Source organism: Lactuca virosa, chromosome 9 (genome assembly GCF_052849685.1).
Source record: "Lactuca virosa cultivar CGN04683 chromosome 9, Lactuca_virosa_CGN04683_v6, whole genome shotgun sequence".
In the NCBI taxonomy this organism is placed as follows: Eukaryota; Viridiplantae; Streptophyta; class Magnoliopsida; order Asterales; family Asteraceae; genus Lactuca; species Lactuca virosa.
In genome coordinates this window covers 210,364,523-210,382,288 of record NC_136434.1, presented here as the reverse complement: position 1 = coordinate 210,382,288, position 17,766 = coordinate 210,364,523, and the positions used below count along the sequence as shown (strand labels likewise).

At 35.5% G+C, this 17,766-nt stretch overlaps 1 protein-coding gene across 3 annotated transcripts; it reads right to left on the bottom strand.

Moving 5' to 3' along the window:
- Positions 1-1,892: 1,892 nt before the first annotated feature.
- LOC145140004 (NAD(P)-binding Rossmann-fold superfamily protein) lies at positions 1,893-5,100 on the bottom strand. 3 transcript variants are annotated; one of them, XM_079073631.1, is made up of 6 exons: positions 4,787-5,100; positions 4,550-4,720; positions 4,251-4,468; positions 4,015-4,174; positions 3,724-3,934; positions 1,893-2,262 (listed from the first exon to the last, which is right to left on the bottom strand). In XM_079073631.1, the coding sequence occupies exons 1-6, from the start codon at positions 4,938-4,940 to the stop codon at positions 2,058-2,060; spliced, it is 1,119 nt and encodes a 372-aa protein (XP_078929757.1). In that variant the 5' UTR covers positions 4,941-5,100; the 3' UTR covers positions 1,893-2,057. The 3 variants fall into 3 exon arrangements, with proteins under 3 accessions (XP_078929757.1, XP_078929758.1, XP_078929759.1); XM_079073632.1 differs by having other exon boundaries at positions 4,550-4,714; XM_079073633.1 differs by having other exon boundaries at positions 4,550-4,691; positions 4,787-4,901.
- Positions 5,101-17,766: the final 12,666 nt, after the last annotated feature.

Genomic DNA, 17,766 nt, shown 5'->3' with positions numbered 1-17,766 from the left:
CGAGGTATTGGAAGGAAGTTTGGCTTAGAAGTGTCCATTTAAAGATGAGATTTAAAGATTGTATCGTTTAGAGATCAGAAAATATTTTCTAATCAAAGACAAGTGGGTTAACAATGATTAGGTTTTGAAGTTAGTGACATGGTATCCGATGAGGGGTGGATGTTGTGCTACTTGATGAGTTGAGTCGTCTCCTTATTGATTTTCAACATACTGAGTGTTGATATAAGTAGATTTAGGGCTTAAACCATACGAAGGAGTTCACAAGTAATTATACTTAGAAGTTCATTGACGATCACTAGTTGGATGTTGCTAATATTGGTAGTCGATGGAACCGATTTGTTCCTTGAAAAATGAACTTTTTAGCGCAGAGGGTGCTCTTGAATCGCTTTTCAAATAGGCCTAATATGGTTTGTTGTGGAGTTAATGTTCCTTCCGTTTTGTGTCCGTGGTGTGAGAGTCATGAAGAAGATTTAGACCATTTGTTAATCAAATGTGAGGTGGTTGTTAGAAATTAAGATGTGATTTTCAAGTTGGTGGACATTGCTTTGCCGAATTTGAGTACTATTTTCGACACTAGTGCTTGGATTGATGTGTTACATATGTCTTCTATAAGAAAAGCGACTTTATAAGCTATTGTTATGACTTTTATAAGCTATTGTTATGACGAGTTGGTGGGTTTATTGCAATTTAGAAATTCCAGTGTCTTTAAGAGTGACGAGTAACATAGGGATAGGGAGACAATTTATGAGTCTATAGTTGATAATTATTTCAATTTGTATGTAAATAGGAACTGAAAAATTACTATAAACTAGGTTTCTTGGATTTAAAAGTCGGTCTTTTCTATTTCTATGCAATTGCTTGTTATGCAATTAAGTTGTTAAAAAAATATTAAAAATAAACAAAAAAGAAAAGTAACAAACACTTGCAACCAAGCTTAATATATTGTTTAAATTCATATTTACAATGACTGTGTTGCTTGCTGTAAGGTTTAGTTTCATTTTTATTAAATCTGATTCTTATATATGTTTTATGTTGTACTATATTGTTTAAATTTATATTTTCAATTTGTCATCAATCATATATTTATGAAAAACGAAAGAAAATGGTTACAAAGGTATAAAAACAAAAAGTAAAAGTAACAAGCACTTGCAACCGTCCAAGTATGAAAAGACAACAAACGTACAATAATTGTGTTGCTTGTCATAAGTTTTAACCACTAAAAAATGTCTTTAAGACTCTACTGAAGATGCTTAAAGAAACATGTATTATATACATATTATCAGCACAGAAAAACAAGATAAAACCAAACAACTTGTTTATTGTCTTCATAGATATAACCACATTGCATAGAATAATGTATATAAATGAAAATCAATGTAATGTATATCGTCTCAAGGTTGCATGTTCCATGTGACTTGTATGCGTTTTATACCAACATTTTGTTTTTTATTGGACCTACGTACATGCACTTAAATGGGTGAAAAACAATCTAAAAGATGAGGCTGTCGACTGAATTAAGTGAATTACTTAATGTTGAATTATTTTGATCTCTTAATAGTTAAAAAAAAAAAGATTTCTTAACCTTATAATGTCATTCAAATGCTATAGTTGACCTACAAAAGAAAAGTATCTAATTTGTATTTGTATAACCATGCAATAAATATTGTATCTTATCTGGGATTCCAAATAATCCATCTAAATATTCTATATCCAATAGAGGACAAGTGGTCCTAGAGTACAAACAATAGTATCTCCAGTATCTGTTACCAAATTAGCAAACCTGGTACAGTAAAATTTTGTTTTTTTACAGTAAATTTTTGTTTTTTTTCTTTTCTCCTCAAAACTCTAAAAGTGTAACGTTTTTATTACAATAAAAAACACGAAAACAACCATTTAGGAGAAGGTACAACTTATTAAAGCATCTGCATGGCTTTAAATGCTCTGTGGTACATATATTTTAAATAGATTAAAACAGTTTCAAGATTGACAACACTAAAGATTTGCTGTGAATGGCAGTTGGCAATAACTCTTGGATGTAGACTTTTCAGTTTTCTTGTTTATGAGGCTTGTAATTGGGTTGTACTCATTGCATCATGACTTGTACTCTTGTTCTTATTTGGAGGTAGGAGGCCAGCGTCAATAGAACAGTCAACTGTTTGATGTATCACTTCATGCAATCCATACTTGTACCTAAAACCCAAATCTTTCAACTTCTTCGAACTTATCTCACTAGGTGCTGATCCCATTTCTGCCCTTACAACTCTGCAATAAATTAAACAATCATATCTCTTATACCCTACAATAAAAGGTTATATCTTTTCATACCCTTGAATACAAAGTTACAAAATATTTCGTTGCCCTCTAGAAATAAAAAAGCCAAATCTTTTGATACCATTTGCAAAAGAGATAAATCATGTTAGGGTTTAAGTTGAAATCAGTGATCCAACTATTTGTGTCCATGTTTATTCACTATGGATTTTTTTTTTAAATTGTATCAAATACACCATAACAATGGGCCTATAACTTTCTGCTCATAATTGTATAAGTAGCAGAATGGAAATAGTTTTGGACAAAAAAATCTAAAGTGATCAAATAAAGACAACGGATAGAAAAAAGTTTGTGTGGTAATAATGGTAAAACATATCCGAAGCAATCAACTATTCGTTGTCCACATTTGTTCAATCTTGATTTTTTTTTTGTTACTCAAAAGATGTAAAGTCTTTATTATGTAGTGAGTATGCCATTACAACCAAAAAGTTAAAGGTCATAATGGTTTATAAATCCTATATGTATGTAAATTTAGAGTCACTAACTATTTGTTGTTCACATGTTCACTTGATTTTTTTTTGTTTATCAAAAGTTCTAGACTCTTTTTGTTATACTGATTATACCATTATGACTGCAGATTTGTCAGTCATAATGGTATATTCAATACTAATTATAGAAATTTACTAACATGTACCTAAATTTAAAGTGACCAAGACCAATTATTCTTTGTCCACATTTGATCACTCTTAACTTTTTTTTTGTATCCAAAGTCTCTAAATTTATTTTTTGTACTTATTATATCATTATGCCTGCAAAGTTACGACTCATGTATGTAAATTCAGAATGACCAAAGCGACCAACTATTCCTTGTCTATATTTGGTCACTCTGGATTTCTTTATTGCATCAAAAACCCATAAACTCGTATTGTACTGATTATATACCATTATGATTGCAAAGTTACAAGTTATAGCTAGTTATAATGGCATGTTCGATACAAATTATAAAAGTTTAAGAATCCTATATATTTATGTAAATGAAGAATGACCAAAGTGACTAACTATTTGTTGTCCACATTTGGCCACTATGGATTTTTTTTGTTCATAAAAGGTCCTTAAACTCTTTTTGTTTTATTTGTCATAACATTATGACCGGAAAACTATATATTAATGGTATATTTTATATTAATTATAAAAAATGTGACACATGTATGTATGTATGTAAATTCAAAGTGATCAAATCTGGACATCAAATAGTTGGAAAGGGGATTTTAACCTCAACTTATCTTGTATAACTTCAGAAAAACAAAGTCAAATCTTTAATGCCCTCCAAAGAAAAGGTCAAATCTGTTTTAAACCCTTTAAAGAAAGGTCAATCTTTTTTAACCCTTTGCAAAAAAGGTCAAGTCTTTTTGATACCCTTAGAAAAAAAGGTCAAATCTTTAATGGAGTTTTGACCTGTGTAAATTAGGAGAAGGATATATTTTTGCAAGATAATGAACCAATTGAGACAATGTACAACTATTAGTGCAGCAGATGTACGATCCTTCTGCTTGATCATGTTCCATAAGGTACAAGTGGGCATTGCATATATCTTCAGTATGAACCAAACCAATCGAACCCATTCTTGAATTCACAGCTGATAATAAAGGTAAAAGATCGGAGTCACCTATCAATAGTGAAATCAAAAAGTTATTATAACATAAAAAAAGGACAATCATTGATCCACAAAGTACAGCTGAAAGCAACCTGTTATAGGAGAGAGAAGAAAACGAATACTCAAGGGGACTGCCGGAGTTAGGAAAGGGCCGGCTACGGTGGTTGTGACAACGGAGATTAGATGAATGCCGTTTTCTTTTGCGAACTGAAATGATGCATCTTCAGTTAAACGCTTTGAGAGTACATAAACCTGCATAAAATCATAACTTTAAGAAATTTGGCTTCCATATATAAAATGTTTGATGATTATTGATTTGTTCATTTACCCAACCACTTGATTTTGTATTCCAGACAACATCGATGGGAATCCGACAAGATTCATCGACCACCGGCAGCCATTCTCCGTCGTTGTTTAGTGCAGTCATGGTACTGATAGAAGAAGTGAAAACAACACGTTTGACAGATTTTGATCTCAAACAAGATTTGAGAATGTTTAATGCTCCTTTGATCAATGGGTCGATAATATTAGATTGAACAGAATCGTCTTCAAGATAGAAAAACATTTCATTTAGCTGATAATAACGATCTAGGTAACAGATGTTACATGATCGAAAACTGGACTTACGATTGTTGGTAGGTGGAAGAACGATGTCCATGGAAGCAGCAACATGAAAGACGCCATGGCAGCCTTGCACAGCATCATCGAAGCTCCGTTCTTCATGTAAATCAGCTTTGAACAATCTTAATCGATCACCACCTCGCCATAACTTCAAAAAATGATCACAATTCGCTGAACCTTCCAAAAATCCAAGATTATTAACCTATAACAGTATTTGATTTTGTAGGAAAGGGGAATACGAACCGGGATTCCTGACAGTGGCATGAACGGAGTAGCCTTTTTCGAGGAGAGACTTCACAAGCCATGATCCGATGTAACCTGTTGCTCCGGTAACACAGTATGTTCGGCCACCGCCGTCTCCGCCACGGTGGTGATCAGGGTTTTGTTGGTGCTCCATAGCTGGGACAAAATCGTAGTGGTGTGGGACTGTGGGTCCTTGCTAATCAACGGACGCTTTTCAACGCAATTTCCGGTTTCCTGTATGTTGATATTGACGAATTGACTATGACCCCTTTCTCACTGCTCATGTAACTATCACATATCCACATGCATAATGCCGCTTTTTACACATGTTCTAGGGATATTAAAAAATGACCTCGCGTCATTTAAAATTTTTGTATATAGTAAGCTATACATTTGGTCCTTACGGTTTGTTCAAATTCACATGTTTTGGTATTTGGATTTCACATATTTGGTTCTAGTATTTGGATTTTCACATGGATGGTCATTATGGTTTGCATTTGTAACAATATATGGACGAGCGGGGCAAAAGCCTCAGGGCATCAAAATATAGGGGGCATAATTTAGCCTAGTTTACTATAGATATATTATTATAATGGTCCAAAGTAACTTTAGCCCACAAGTTTGTGTATTCGATTTGTGATTCTCGCAGGACAACAATCTATATATCGATTCACTGAGGGCACGAGAATTGAAATACTTAGGCTGCTCGGTGTGGACTCGGGAATGACTTCAGCGGGCTCGGCGAACATTAGGCCGAGCCATAGGCATGCCGACCGCGGCGAACACCAGGCCGAGCCCTCGGCATGCCGAGCTCGGCTCGGCAACTCGGCTAGAACTTACCGAGGAGAGAGGTTGGGTTTGAATGCACTAGCCGTTGGGTGCCCCTTTCTTAACGTTTTTTTTTATTTCAAAAAACCCCATTTTTACCCTATATAAACACAACTATTTCACTTATTTTATCCCACTTCACCATCTTCATTTTTTCACTCAAACCCTGAAAAAAAATGGTTTCCCCTTCCAACCCAAAATCTCAAAAAAATACCAAAAGAAACACCCAAAACTCAAACATCTCACATTTTTCACCAAATTTCGTTCAAAATCGACGTGATCGTATCGTGAAGACTTTATTAATAATGAATAGTGAACTGGTTTAGTCACAAACTAAGGTTTGTCAAGGATATTTAGTTCCAATTAAGTTAAATGAATACTTAATCATACCATGTGTTATAATAATATCACATTAACAAGGAAAGTGTATTGAAAGTTGGCTATTTATATTATAGTCTGGTCTAGTTTTAAATTAAGACATATAAGAGGATGATTAATTCCAATTAAGTTGGATAAAAGTGTAGGCATATATTGTATTGCGATAATATGGTATAAACAGGAAATCGGTTTTGTAAGTTTATTATAAGTATTATAGTCTAGCCTAATAATGAAATAAGACTTATAAAGCATGTTTAGTTCAATTAAGTTTGGATATTGGATAGCATCATATTAAAAGTATGTACGATAGGAACGAATAGTAGAATTCTATTATGTGATACTATCAGGTGTCGATGTATGGATTACGTACCAGAGTACGATATAGTATTCCTTTGGATAGCCAGATATGGTGGATCCGATCAGGCAACCGAAATGGTATGTCTGGTCATCTCCCAGGGTAATATGACAACACTTGATTATTGTAGATGTTCTTCTAAATTACGTTACTAGTATGGACTTATAACCAACAGACGTAGATGAAATGGGATACCATATTCATCAGATACTCGGATGGCTTGAATTGCCTTTATGGCTTACACCGACCAAGGAAGCCCCTAGCTGTGTAGTCAAACCATTGCTCTAAACGATTCACCAGGTCAGTTGATTCTTCCTAATATTCATGAACTAGGATTTGTAAGAACTGGTTGGGATAGTATGTATGGGGTAACGTTTTATAGATATCTAAGTTTTGGGATACATCTATAATGTTTGGCAACAGTTGGTTTTGCAGGTTTGATAATTATAAATTATTATCATAATAGTATTATGGGATTGAAAACCATTTGTGTCTCACCAGGTTTCTCTACCCGACTCACTCAAATTATATGTATCACAGGTAACAGAGTTAAATCTATTGGAACTTGATTAGGATGTTAGTGATTAAGAGACAACTTGTAATAGTGTTCAGGACCATTAGGTCTTTACGATGTAACATATGTTGTGTATTGATTATGACATTCTTAGGTTTTGTATTTTGAAACATCTTTACTCAATATATTTTAATAAAACAAGACAAGTTCTGCAAAATGTTTTATTGTACTGGGATTTTGTGCAAACAAAGATATTGTTATTTTTAAAGCGTAAAGAAAAGTTTTTTTTGTTCTGAAAAATAGGGGATGTCACATATTATCATGGATATTTCTAAGGAAGCGTAAAACACCCTACATAAACGATATTCATTTTGAAATAACTAGTGAAAAATTGTAATGTAAATCAAATATACCTTATATCTATTTGTTATGATTTTGAAATTAGATATTGATGACAAATATAAATCTTCCCCCAAACATTCCAAAAACCAAGTCCATGAGTTGGTCGTCGCAGCCTCTACAACAACATAAGAAACATGTTAGATGCCATTTTTTCCATGTAGTGAAACATCTGTCAAGATCTGGCATAGAAATAAGCCTTTCAGGAATTCTCCATGTAGGCTCAATAAATTGCTTCTTCCTTCTCTAAACCTTGTTTCAAATCCCCAAAGGAGATGTAGATTCTTTTAAATTTTCTTGTAACCATGATAATGTTTGGTTCAAATTTAACTTTAATTCTAACTATTTTTCCTTTCTTGGTCCTCTGTAACTCTAAGACATAATCCCCTAACATGTTGTATTGCTTCTTAAAATCACCATGTAATATGTTTATAGCGATCATCCTTGCCCTAAATACCTTTATTTCTGAAATTTATATTTGGTAATTTTCTAAAGTTCCTCTTCAAATCAATAACAAGGATACTTGGATTTGTACAAACTTGGTGTATGAAAGCATGTGTGATGGTCAATAAATGTTTCCTCCATCTGGTCAACATCATACTTTATAACACCCTCATTTAGGGCTTAGAATTTTTTGGCGTTTAGATGGATAAAAATAGAGAGAATAAATAAATACGTAATAATAAGAATACATAATATTATGGTGTTTAGAACAAATTAAAAACCTTATAAGAAAATGTCATAAAATCTTGGATCTGAATTGGGGTTAAATTAGAATAATTAGACAAATGTAAAGAGTTAACCTTGAGTTAACTAAAGTAATCATATGGGACTTAAAATGATAGTAAAATGATGAGGGAGGGATACTGTTAAAAACATATGATTTGTTAGTCAAGTAATTAGTCATAGGGGTAATTTGTGCAAAAAAAGAACATGATGGGTTGTTTTGTAATAAGTCCAAGTATATAAGCTAGTTATTCTTCCATCTTCTCCCATTTCTGTAACACTTGGTCCAGGTATTATTTATTTCTCAAAATATTGGAATTTTGTGGGAATATTATGAGTTGTGGAGCTCCAACTCGTTGTGTCAAAAAATATGTGGCCGCGAGTTTAATGACCCAACGCGACGAGTCGGGGAGTCCCAACTCGACGAGTTAGCGGCTGGAGATGAAACCCTAATTTTAGGGTGTTGCACCCTATTTAAAGGACTTAAACCCCTTGGTTGGCCTCCTTACCAGCCTCCCTTTATCCAGAAAAAACCCTAAGTTCGTTTATCCTTTCAAGATTGAGTGTGTGAGCTTTGAGAATTGATTTTGGTGGTTCTTTGGAAGGAGCTTGGAAGTTGGAAGCATATTGCTTAGAAGAAGGAGTATAGATCCAGAAACTCTTCACCAATAGCAGTCTTCTTGAGGTATAAAGTCAACATCTTGCTTTGCTATCATCTAAATCTCTTTAATGGAAGTTGTAGCATGATTTTGGGATTTTGATTGGGCTAGCCAAGATGTTGAAGGTTCCAGGGATTATTATGTTAGATATAACCCCTTCATGACTTCTCATGGTTGAAAGTTGCAAACTTCTCTTAGTTATAAGTCTCGTTCATGCAATTAGTCCCTCATTAAGCCCTTATTAAGCTCTAGAGTGTATTTCTAGCTTGCATGGACGTAAAGTTGGAAACTTTACGTGATTATCCAACCTTTGGACTCTAGATATGTGTTTTGGGACTATATTGGGAGAGTTTAAGGGCTTTATGGATTAAGACTCTCTCTAAAGAGCCTAGGGTTTGGGTTTGCTTCTATTGGATGGTTCTTAAGGGTAAAGTTGGAAACTTTTTCCTTTTAGACATCATTTTGGATGAGATCTGAGATTTGGAGTCCCTAGGTATCAGCTTAATGAATTAAGAGGTTGGATTTCTGGCCAAACTTGACAAATTCATTAGTGATCTCGACGAGTTGATGGGATTTTTCCCGATCTGTTTGGATGATAGAGAAACTCGACGAGTTGAGGGACAACTCGGCGAGTTGGGTCAACTCAGGACGTTGACTTTGACCTTTGACCTTAGTCTTTGACCAAGTTTGACCTTTAAGGGGATTTGGGGCATTTTGAGTTGTATTTAAGAAATTTTTTATGTTTTAGGGTTGTGTAGAGCGGATATTGGAGTCCCGACCTAGTCAGCTTCCGTGCAGTATTGAGGTGAGTCTTCTCACCACACTCATGGGACGAAGGCACCAAGGCCAGCCCATTAATTGATATGAGATGATTTGTATTTGAATGTATAATGATTTTCTATTTCACTTATGTATGGGTTTATGTTAAGACCATGGGGGAGCCCATGGCACTTGGCAAGACCATGGGAAGAGCCCATGACATGAGGATATAATACCATGGGGATAGCCCATGGCATCCCATTGAAGTCCATGGAGGGAGTCCATGGCAAACTTGTATGTATATGTTTGAGCATGACATTATGTGATTATATGATTTGTATGACTGGGAAACTCACTAAGCTTGTGCTTAAAGTTTTATTGAATGTTTCAGGTACTTCTGTTGACAAGGGCAAGGGCCTGGCTTGATGACGTGGTGTGTATTCTCCAGTGTTTTCACATTTAGCTCTTTGTACTCTGAATTTCAAAATAATATGGATATGTATTGGGATTTTTGTACTTCCTATGGATGATGTTTATGAAATTAAAAATTTTAAAAATTTTCTGAAAATTGGGTTGTTACAATTACATTCCAACATCCAGAGAATAGGGAAATGAAGTAGTGAATGGATATTTCTATCATCCATTGATTATTTGAACACGATTTTCGTGTCAATTTGAAGATCTAGCTTATACATCCTCATCTCCTTGCTTGGAATGTGATTGTCTCTTCTAAAGGAGATTTTAAACTATATTTCCTTATTGTAATCCATCTCCAAGCAACAACTTCCCTATAGTTGTTTGATTGGAGATTTAATGGGGTTTTAGGGTAAATTTAACACTATATAACTCACATTTCGTTTTCAATGGGTTGATTTGAGATGTTTTGTTTTTAATTGATATCAATCAAGTTATTTTATCATTACTGGATACTTATGTTGATATTTTTAGAAACGGAAAGATTTGGGTCTTGAAGCCATAACACCCAATCAATAGACAACTTAGACCTATTATAACACCAAAAATAAGAATGAGAAACAATGCTATCAAAAATAGTACTCTTTTTTGGTTTATCTTTACCAAAAACAACCCTATTTCGAAACATCCATAAAAAAACCACCAGGCAACAAAGAACGCCCCCTTCCAAAACTTCTTTCAAATCAAACAACCATTATTGTGGCGTTCCTTGATTTTTATAAAAATTCAAGATTCCATTTAGTTGTTTTGTAGATTTCCTATCCCTAGCTTACATGGAATCTGAATTTTATGTTTCTTGATGATTATGAGAATGTATCTAACTTAAATTGTTATCAACTATCAATTATATTATTTCATTTTGTGAATCATGCTTACATTGGTGTCTATTTAGCTCTTGGTAGATTTTTAACGTCTTTATGTGTCAGTAAATGTTTGGGACTTAATGGTAACCAAGGTTGTAAAAAACATTCAACGTTAGCTAGTCAATGGACTAGGGTTAAGGGTTTAATCGGCTACATGGGGATTAATCGAGGACCCTATATTACTAATTCGACAAATTTTAAAAAACTAAATATAACTATTATCATAACAAAGTTTGTGAATACCACTAATATTATAACACAATAGGTTAATATGATTAATAAAACACTAACCATTCCTCAAATAGTTTCTACTGAGATATAACTTCTTCAAAGTGTTAAAATTTCATCGTTTGCTACTGATTCGGTCATTTTGTAGGCAATGATAATCGTTCGACGTCTTCTAGTCGGCCGGGTAGCACCTAGGGACTAATTGGAGATTAATAGGGATCTAGTCGGGATTTTTACAACATATTGGTAACTTATGATTAAGTCCTAGACTGTCATAACATCTTAATATTATATTAAATAAGTTATATATGATGTTTTGGTGTCATTTAGTTGAGAATCATCGATATCAATCATATTTTGTAGAAATACTAATGTTGAGATTATCTCTACGTTGGAGTACTTTCCCCATTGTATGAGTATTTTGACTTGTGTTTCCTTTTTTTGAAATACTATATGTGTGACATCCCCATTTTCACGGCCAGAAAAGACCGATTTCGTTTATGCTTTTAGAATAAAATTAGAGTAATCTTTCAAAAGGTGTTGCGGAATTTGTCCCCAAAACAAAATATGATAAAAATTTATCAAAACATTTCTTAAAGAAATGTATTTTCATTATATTACAAAACCTCGGGATGTCATGTTCCGATACAGACCAAAAGCATAAACAGTACGATATAGGCCTTACAACAGTTATTTTCATCTATTGGCCTATAATCCAAAATCTCTCGTCATCATCCAACTATGCTCTGGTTCCACTACCTGTAATATAGAAAGCTGAGTGGGTCAAGCTTGGGAACCTGGTGAGCACATAGGGTTTTCAACCCACAATAAATAAATTTATTAATTTCATCAACCAACAATAAATTTATTAATTTCATTAACCAACAATAACCCTGATTACCCATTCCCGTTATCCTCACTTTACGTCCCTAAACACCTATCATAAGGGACCTAGCCTAAGGATCATTATCGGGATGGACACTACTGCTAAGGGGATTCCTCAGCCATATATGTCTTTAAGGCAACCATGAGGGGGATGGAGTACACCGGTGAACACATCGTTCACAAACACCTACAGGTTCCGTGGTCATCATCTATACTCCGCTAGATGACTAAAAAAACAACAACATCAAGGCCTTTCATCATTTTATCACACATCAACTATTTCATCTACCCATGTTTTACCCAACATATTTGTAGATAAAAATACATATACAGTTTAAAACTTGTATAAAAACATCCATTCAACACTCATCTTAAATAAAAAACAATATATATACACATAGCATGTATTCTATAGAAAATACTTCATATCTATGTGTAAGATGAAAGTGACTATACACTCACTTGATTTGACGATAATTGGACAACACTTCGTCCCTTAAAACAATATTTTTCGATGAAACCTGGATGTTTTCTCACAAACCGGGCTCTGCGCGGACAGAGTTTCGACTCGAAAAACTCTTTTTCTTGGAGACTTCGGGCTCTTCGGGGCTTTCTTATGATGCTAGGAAGGTATTCTAGGCTTGGTGTATTTATTGCAGCTTAAAAGAAAAAAAAAGGTGTAAAGGAGTAAAATTTGTAAACAAAAATCGGAATGCCTCGCATTCTATTTATAGTGGCCGAAGCCTCACATTACGTTGGGCGTTATTTCTTGGTACACGGGGCGTACTACTTCGTTCAGCTCTTCGCTGGGAGTATCTTCGTACGCTGCGCGGAGGAGCGGGGGTACTTCGGACGTGTCATCAACGTGTCAAGCATGCGAAGGGTGTGTCGTGGCCTCTTATGGACCAATCAAAATGCGAGAACGTTGGGCGTACGAACCTCGTAAGCTGGGCGTAGTGGCTACGTGCCTTGTTTTCGGTTTCCGGACTTCGGACGTGTCAAGCCTACTACCACACATCGAAGCTAGTCCGAGTACGTTGGGCGTACTCCCCACGATTTTTATTTTTCAAACTTCAAAAATTCATAACTTTTGCATACGAGCTCCGTTTTCGACGCTCTTTACATGCATGCGTAGGTATGACCTTGCTCTATAACTTTCATTTAGACTCTGTCGGCTAATTTTTACTTGATTTTTAAAGTTATATTTTTAACAGGCCGGGACAGGAAAAGTCCGTTAAAAATTCATAACTTCTTCATCCGACGTCCGTTTTCGTCTGTCTTTTTACCGTTAAACTACTATCGACGAAATATTCGATTCTCGTTTAGGTTGTGTCTGCTAAAAATTGCTCGATCTATAATTCGAATTACGGGTTGCATACTGCTATGCCAAATCTTATAAAATTCATAACTTCCTCATACGAAGTCAGATTTAGACCTTCTTTTTATGTACGCTCTCGGTTTAACGTATACTACGACTTTCATTTAGATCGCTAAGGCTAAAAAGCACTTTATCGTAAATTCACTTTTTACGTCACACAGCGTCGTGCCGATTCTGTCGCGAAACTCCGACAGGTCATAACTTCTTCGTTATAACTCGGATTTCGGTATTCTTTATATCTCCGGAATCCTTGTTTCGACCACTATAACTTTCTTTATAGATATCGGGTTTATCTAACATTTTACTTTCGACGCTTATTTTTATCCTTAATTTATTGTATCATCATAATCAAATATAAGACACATAAATTCATATAATTCATTCTTATTACTTCAAAACACATTACAATAGTTGACCTAGACTATTACATCATCTTTAATGCTTAGCCCAGAAACACGGACGTTACAATTCTCTCTCCCTTAGGATGATTCCGTCCCCGTAATTATATATCAGCAAACAAATGCAGATAGCGACTCATCATGTCACTTTCCGTTTCCCAGGTGAGATTTGGCCCATTCGTATATTTCCATCGCACAAGCACTAAATCGACCATCTTGCGTCGCAACTTCTTAGTCTTACGGTAAACGATTGCCTATGGTTCTTCAATTAGCCTCTTGCTTTCATCCAACCTTAATACATAAATTGGAATGATTTCGGGAACTTCTCCCGTGAACTTCCTCAAATAACACACGTGGAAAGTGTTATGAATATCATCTAGTTCTTCTGGTAGTTCTAGCTTGTAAGCTTGGTTCCCAATCCTCTGAAGAACTTTAAACGGTCCAATAAACCTTGGACTCAACTTTTCCCTTTTACCAAATCTTATAAGTCCCTTCTACGGTGAGACTTTAAGTAAAACCAAATCTCCAACGTCGAGTGTTATCGGTTGTCTTTTCTTATCATCATAGCTCTTTTGACGATCATGAGCTGCTAACATCCTTTCCCTAATCACTTTCAACTTTTCAGAAGTATGATGAACTATCTCGGGTCCCCTAAACTGCTTTTCCCCAGCTTCAAGCCAACATGACGGCGTTCTACACTTTTGTCCATACAAAGCTTGATAAGGTGCCATCTTGATGATCGAGTGGAAACTATTATTATAGGAAAATTCTACCATAGGTAAATGTTTATCCCAGGTACCTTTAAATTCCAGGGTACATGCTCTCAGCATATCCTCCAATGTTGAATCATTCGTTCGCTCTGACCATCGGTTTGCGAATGGTAGGCTGTACTTAGACACAACTCCGTACCCAATTCCTCTTGTAGACTTCTCCAAAACCTCGACGTGAAACGACTATCACGATCTGATACAATCGTTAAAGGAACACCGTGAAGTCTTACTATCTCCTTCACGTAAGCATTTGCAAGTTTATCCATAGACCATTTTTCATTGGCTGCTATGAGTGTGCACTTTTAGTAAACCGATCAACGACCACCCAAATCATGTCGTGACCGCTCTTCGTTCTGGGCAGTTTAGTCACAAAATCCATGGTGATGTCTTCCCATTTACCCATGGGTACAGGTAAAGGTTCTAAACTCCCATACGGTTTCTGATGTTGTGCCTTAACCCTCGCACATGTCACACATTCGGCCACATACTTTGCAACATCGAGCTTCATCGTCGGCCACCAGTAGTAGGGTTTCAGATCCCTATACATTTTCGTGCTACCAGGATGAATTGAGTACATGGTCTTGTGAGCTTCTTCCATCAGAAGATCTCTTATGCCTCCCGTCTTAGGTACCCAAATCCTATCTTGGAATACCTTCAGTCCTTGACCGTTTGTATTGAACACTAACGTTTTTCCCAAACGTTCTTCCTTTCGGTCATTTTTCTCTAAAGCTTCTTCCTGAACTTTCTTGATACTTTCTACAATCGTTGAGACAACTTCGATTCTTAATTCCCTTGGTCTTTTTCTTTTAAGGCTCACTTTTCGGCTTAAACCATCAGCTACAACATTTGCTTTACCAGGGTGGTAAAGTATTTCACAATCGTAATCCTTAAGCAACTCTAGCCAGCGTCGTTGTCTCATGTTCAATTCCTTCTGATTAAAGAGATACTGAAGACTCTTATGATTAGTGAAAAGTTTGCACTTTGTGACATAAAGATAATGCCTTCATATCTTTAGAGCAAATACTACCGCTGCCAACTCCAAATCATGAGTGGGGTAGTTCTTTTCATGTTCTTTTAATTGTATCGATGCATATGCTATCACCTTATCCCTTTGGGTCAGAACACAACCTAACCCAACTCTAGATGCATCACTATAAACTGCGAAGTCTTCAACTCCATCAGGTAAAGAAAGAATCGGTGCTTCACATAACTTCTTCTTTAGCTTCTTGAATGCTTCCTCGTGCTTTTCATTCCAATAATACGTATCTCCTTTATGGGTCAAAGCTGTAAATGGATCAGCTATCGAAGAAACGCCTTGGATAAATCTTCGGTAATATCCGGCTAATCCCAGAAAGCTTCGGATCTCCGTGGGACTCTTTGGTCGTTCCCACTTCATCACAACTTCAATCTTTGCTGGATAAACCATTATTCCTTCCTGGTTAACCACATGACCCAAGAATTGGACTTCTCGAATCCAAAAATCACATTTGGAGAACTTTGCATACAAATTTTCCTTCTTCAGAACTTCTAACACTTCTTTTACTTTGGCTATAGAAATCGAATGGTCATATTCCAACGACCTTACTTTGCACGTCGCAAAAATACTTAATGAATTATATTGTTGTCTTTACGAGTCAAATACTAACATTAAAGGTACCTTCCTTTATGCTCTAATGTGGTACAATCACATCATAGCATATATCATTTCTAGCTAATGCCTACTTAATACTTTAACGAAGGTTATTATACTTCTATTAATTATTCTGATCATCTCCTTCTCAAATATTTTGACTAAAGTTGGTCACTACACCAGACATGGTTCTCTGAACCAATCAACTCACTTTGTAGATTTATATCAACCATAATTGATTCTTTATGACCACTAGGGTTTGAACAAAAAATCATATTCCTAGTCATCACCGAAACGATGGTAACGACATACTTGAACAAAACGGAATCAATTACAAGCTTCTTGGTAACCTTGTGACTTTCCCAGATCCAAGTGCGAGTCATGTGCTTCTGGTAGTAAAGGCCTCTACTACCTTTCACACCTACTCATACTCGTCCAAAGTATTCTATCGCAGTCCCCAAGTTCTTATTTCCTAAAATCACAAAACGATTTAACACATACGAATGTGTCCAAATAATCATATAACTTTCCCTAGACTCTACTAGGACTTCTTCCATGCGTATCTTTAACATAATTGTGCTTCAACTCGGTTGGTGATGGAAACGTTAGACGATAGGACAACTTCAGGAATTATACCAACCGTTTTATCATCCCGCTAATCAAATGTGTACATTCAGATGTACCGTACTCCTCTATACGTACTGTTATTTTATTAGACGTATTCTAAAGGCAAGATACCACTCTTACGATATCTTCCGATAGGTATCACTATTGTAAGCCTTCTCATTTCCTCCATTTACTCAGTTCACTATGAGTCTTCACTATGACGTTCTATACACCAAAGCAGACGGTCGGTGTATCGAGACGTGAATATAGATAAAGGAAGGTTTAGAAGTGTATCCTCCTTATTACTTCGAAAAATTACATGACAGTTCTAATATCATAGTCATACGCTTAGAATCCTGAACACATAAGGTTTCCAGATTCGGTCGGCAAAAGACCATAGATCCGAACAAATAATGGCAAACATATAGCATTTAGCACATAAAAGAATTTTAGGCATCTTTCCTAAAATAAACTAGTTCTCGTGTCTAAAATATGGTAGACACTCATCTCACGATCATCACTTAGCATTCTAAATTTAAATCTAGAAATCCTACAAATTCCTAGTTCGCTTAAACTAATGCTCTGATACCAACTGTGACATCCTCATTTTCACGGCCAGAAAAGACCGATTTCGTTTATGCTTTTAAAATAAAATCATAGTAATCTTTCAAAAGGTGGTGCGGAATTTGTCCCCAAAACAAAATATGATAAACATTTATCAAAACATTTCTTAAAGAAATGTATTTTCATTATATTACAAAACCTCGGGATGTCATGTTCCGATACAGACCAAAAGCAGTACGGTATAGGCCTTACAACAGTTATTTTCATCTACTGGCCTATAATCCAAAATCCATCGTCATCATCCAATTATGCTCTGGTTCCACTACCTGTAATATAGAAAGCTGAGTGGGTCAAGCTTGGGAGTCTGGTGAGCACATAGGGTTTTCAACCCACAATAAATAAATTTATTAATTTCATCAACCAACAATAAATTTATTAACTTCATTAACTAACAATAACCCTGATTACACATTCCCGTTATCCTCACTTTACGTCCCTAAATACCTATCATAAGGGACCTAGCCTAAGGATCATTATCGGGATGGACACTACTGCTAAGGGGATAC